Below are 4,453 nucleotides of genomic sequence, written 5' to 3' on the forward strand. Positions count from 1 at the left end.
GTGCAAAGGGTTAACCCTTCGTTCTCGAGGTTATTTTTACTATAAAATGAAGTCATTTGTACTAACTTACAGTATTTCAACTTAATACGATGTCTTCATTTGATGCATATGAAATTGCGTTGGTTTTTTAAAAGAAAATTTACACAATTTTTAACCAATTTTGAAACAAAAGCAATGACAAAAATTCTTTTGAAAAATATCAAAGGGTTAAAACAATTGGTACGGATGACGTCCTAATAAAGAAACGTAATGTCACAATCAAATTCTATTCTTCTCTAAAATAAACAAAATATAAATAACATCATTAATTCGCGTCTCTGCAGACCAAACCGCTGTACTGACCAATATCTGGGAAAACTCTAATGTATAAATGTCTTCGTATTCACGAATCGATCCACTGAAGTGCCTTCTCCACTAAATAGTCCTTGGTGCAGGCTAGCGCCATATTAGTCTCGATATAGTCCACGGTTTCCCAGCCCAGTTCCACAAACATTCTCAGTACTCTTAGGAACGCCATAAACACCGTGCGGAGATCATAAAGAGTCGCCGACATCCTGGCAAGGCCGCGCGCTATGCCGAAGCTACCCAAGAATCGCCGACCTTGATCCTCTGGCGATCGACTCTGTATCGAGTTGCGACTCGTTCCACTCGTTGTCCTGCCATAATCCCCCATAAATCGTTGCCGAGTGACGGCAAGTAACGAGGGACCTCGCGGAGGATACGTAACAGGCTTCCCAGCTCCTTCTTCTCTACCGATTCGATATCGATTGTCCTTCGGGCTCGATAATTGTTTGGGGCTCTCCCAATTGTTTTCTCCTTCGTTCTCTATAAACCTTTCCCTCGGCCAAAAGCCTCTCTTCTTCGGAGAAAAGCTACTTTCAGATTCCAGGAAGTATCCAAAATCATTTCTGGCCTTCCAGCTTCCATTTCCTTTCGCCGTTCCTTTCCCTCCGCGAATCCCGCGCTTCCAAATCGGTATTTCGTGTTGAAACGCAAGGGAGTGTCTCGGAAACGCTTGGTTTCTCGGCGTAAGATCGAGAAACGGCTTCTTTATCCAGCTTTTTGCCAGGCGTTTGCTTTGGAAACGCTTCTGGTGTCTCTCTCGCTGCCGTTCCTCACCCCGGAATTCGACGTTCGGCTGCTCTTCTCTCCTCTCGCGTCGGAGATCCTCTCGTCCCTCCTTATCACCGAGCTTCTTCATCGCATTACGGCCCCTAAATCGCGAATCACCGACGAACACGACCCTCCGGGGAAAAAGCAACGATTCCCGGCCTCTCGGGCGAGAACGCGCCAGTGAAAACGCAAAACCGGAAGTGCCGTCGCTCCCTCGCGAGCGTAAAACTTTACGACGCGTGTCCGCTTCGGGGCCTTTCAATTTCCATCCCGGTTCGGGACGGCCTTCTGCTCTCGTTCCTTTAGATTCGAGAACGAACGGAGCTGCTACGACCCGCTGCAGCGAAGAAGATGGTCTGCCATCGGCGCCATCTTGTTCTGCAGGAACGCTGGAACGTCGAGAGCCGCTTTCGCGAGACTTCCTCGAGGTCGACAGACTTTGAACGCGAAAATTTCCGCTGGTAACGACCGTAATTCGTTGGGTCGCGGTCAGCGGAGCTAAAAGGGAAGCGAATCGATGATTCTTTTCGTCCGACAATTCGAAACTGGGTCCAAGAGTCCGAGACTTTCCAGCGGAAACGTCCCTTTTGCCTGGTATCTTTCCAGAGAACTTCGGAACTCCTGCCCCGAACTTGCAGAACGGCGGATTTGAAAAGTTGCGGTCAATGATTCTTCGAAAACGATTAGCCACGAAACATTGCGTGGCTTTAGAATCGCATCGGCCCTCGTAACGTTCGATCTCCTCCCGCGTTACCGTTATTCTTCGCTCCATTTTGGCCTCGTTATCGTCTCCAGAGTCCAATGATCCGTGGGAACGCTTATCTCGCCTCAAAACGGACAAGTTGTCCCGATTGATCTGAAAATTGGCAACATTCGGTGTCGCAGTTTGCTCCGGCGGCGGGTTCCTCGTGGTCTGGCCTAACCGCAGGAAATACTCGGCCCAGCAGTAACCGAGACCGACCTCCTCCTGGTACATCTTGTAGATTCTGCGCCAATATTTGAGCGACTCTCGTATCAGCGCAAAGGGATCTATCGTTTCTTCGGACGCCGCCGGCGAGAGAAGCAGCAGCGACAACACGAGCACCGGAGGAATCGTTGGAGACATTGATCCTTCAGTAAATTCGACGTGGGTTGGAACGAATGGCCCAATACCAGTCTTTCTTCTTTCTTTCAAACGAGTCTGGCGCAAACTGCTGAAAGTCAACGAATTTTTGTAATACCGCAAACAATAGTTTCTAAAATTGGGACATTTCACTACGCCCAAGTGACTGAAGATAGTTTTTCTCGATGATGGCGTTTGTCTACTGGAATACTGAGCTATAGTTGTGTCGAAAAGTATGTTTATACATTTTCAAATGGAATAACTTTCTTAAATATGATCCAGAAGATTTGAATTTTTTGGACATGTAACTAACTTTCTAGCTAATGAGGATAGAACATTTTTTTAGATTGAAACTGGAACGATAACAAAACGATAAGTTGTTTCTTCATCATCTTTGGTCTGAGCTTATAACGCGAATTTAAACAATGCAATCTACAGGTCTATGTAATTTGTACACATACTGAAAATTTTATCGAAATCGGCTAACGTTATTGAATGAAAATTAAAATTAAAGTCAAAATATTATCGGTTAAAACTGTGTTTGTATCTCTGATGTGTCTAATGGGTTTTTGACCTTATATAATAAATAATAATAATTAAAAAGTGTTTGCAGTCTTTTAAATGTAAAACAAAGAAGTTGCACATTAATGGCATTGACATTTTTTAGCAAAGTTGGACATATTTCGAATTTTTAAAAAATAAATACTGATGTAAAATAATTGATTTGAATAAATTCTTTTTAGTCAAATATTTTATTGAAATAACAATTCGTAGTAAATTATTCTATTTATATATTCGAATACTTTATTTGAACTATTATTTTTCGTAATTTTTTGAACACGATTATTTAAGATCGCAATTTTATTTACGCAGCAATGTAAATGCAGCAATGCAGTTTATCCAAAAGTAAGAATAAATATAGAATAAATTAGCCACTAATCTGTGAAAAACACTATATTCTATAATTTTTATTTAAATCAATTATTTTCTGAATTAATACCTGTACAAATAAATTTTTATTCGAATTAAATCTTATTCGGATAAACGGTCATCCAAATAAATTTATATTTGATTGGATAATGTGAATTAAATTATATCTGCTACTTGTTATCCTTGATTCATCGTCCGAATGAAATTTTAGCCTATTTTGTTTTTCAAGACTCTGCTAAATACAGACGCAATATTATTATTGCAACTATTATTTATTTACGAGCTTTATAAGCCCTTTTACAGTATACCTTAGACAGAAATACGAGCACAGAGTTAATAATTTTTCCTCTGAAAATGATGTAGGAGAAACAAAAGCTTTCAAGTCAAAATCAGTATCTACGCATAAGAGTATTTATTTTTAAAGAAAAAGAACAAAAATTATTCTAGTAAGAATCACGCCTTAACCTGTAGTAAATGTCACTATTTAAATATAATAAATGCTTTGAACGATGATCCTATATACTACGTACCTGTGTACGTCGCTGAATGGTCGCCAAAGCCGCTGAAATGTTTCGTTTTTCATGAAACCCTTTTTCGAACAGCATTTAGAACATTTTTGTCGAATGATATTATCGATTCACGCTGATGCCGCGTCCTCATCCTCTCGTTCTCGCGCGGATTCTTCGCGGCTGTCGCGGATTTACGCGCGACTTTTAGCTAGAATCGTTCGAGCCACTCTCATTTTAAACGTCGCGGACGTGTCGTTCCCTCGATTCGATATTTTACGGCAGCTACCGGCCCCGACGCGGAACTTCCGCGAGCACTTGTTCGAAATTGTTTCTTCGGGTTCCTCCGTTTCACGGCTGCGCTCACCCTCTCTCATATTTGTCCGAGAACTTTCGTTCGCGTCGACGACGTGCCTAGGGGGAGGAGAGAAAAAAAATTGACGGAAGTTAGGCCGATCGATCGTGACGCGTTTCGATTACGAATTCTATGCTACCGGAAACTTCGGGTCTCTGTTGTTCGAATTTTACGGCTATTCTGCGACAACTCCGGTTCCTTTTTGTTTTTAGATCCGGACGAAGTGCAACGAATAAACTGGTCATATCTTTTTGCGACCGTATACAGGGTGTTCTACGTAGGATCACATATTTCGATTGATGCTATATATAGGAGATCAATTCAGTCATGCATAATATGTTAGCCTTGAAATACCCTATTTGATTCTCGCACTTGTATATGTTCGCTTGATTATTATATACAATTTTTCAGTCCATTTAAGTTTTCATTTCATTAACGACAGTTTTA

The 4,453-nt window shown here is 41.5% G+C and overlaps 1 protein-coding gene across 1 annotated transcript; it reads right to left on the bottom strand.

Moving 5' to 3' along the window:
- Positions 1 to 382: 382 nt before the first annotated feature.
- On the bottom strand, positions 383 to 2,218 carry LOC144476413 (uncharacterized). Its single transcript, XM_078193312.1, has one exon. It carries the CDS (start codon positions 2,216 to 2,218, stop codon positions 383 to 385), a length of 1,836 nt encoding a protein of 611 aa, XP_078049438.1.
- Positions 2,219 to 4,453: the final 2,235 nt, after the last annotated feature.

This window comes from Augochlora pura, chromosome 10 (genome assembly GCF_028453695.1).
Source record: "Augochlora pura isolate Apur16 chromosome 10, APUR_v2.2.1, whole genome shotgun sequence".
Classification (NCBI taxonomy): domain Eukaryota; kingdom Metazoa; phylum Arthropoda; class Insecta; order Hymenoptera; family Halictidae; genus Augochlora; species Augochlora pura.

Bases quoted from the DNA above. Each gene is read 5' to 3' on its own strand.
- LOC144476413 (XM_078193312.1), bottom strand. From the start codon at position 2,218: ATGTCTCCAACGATTCCTCCGGTGCTCGTGTTGTCGCTGCTGCTTCTC.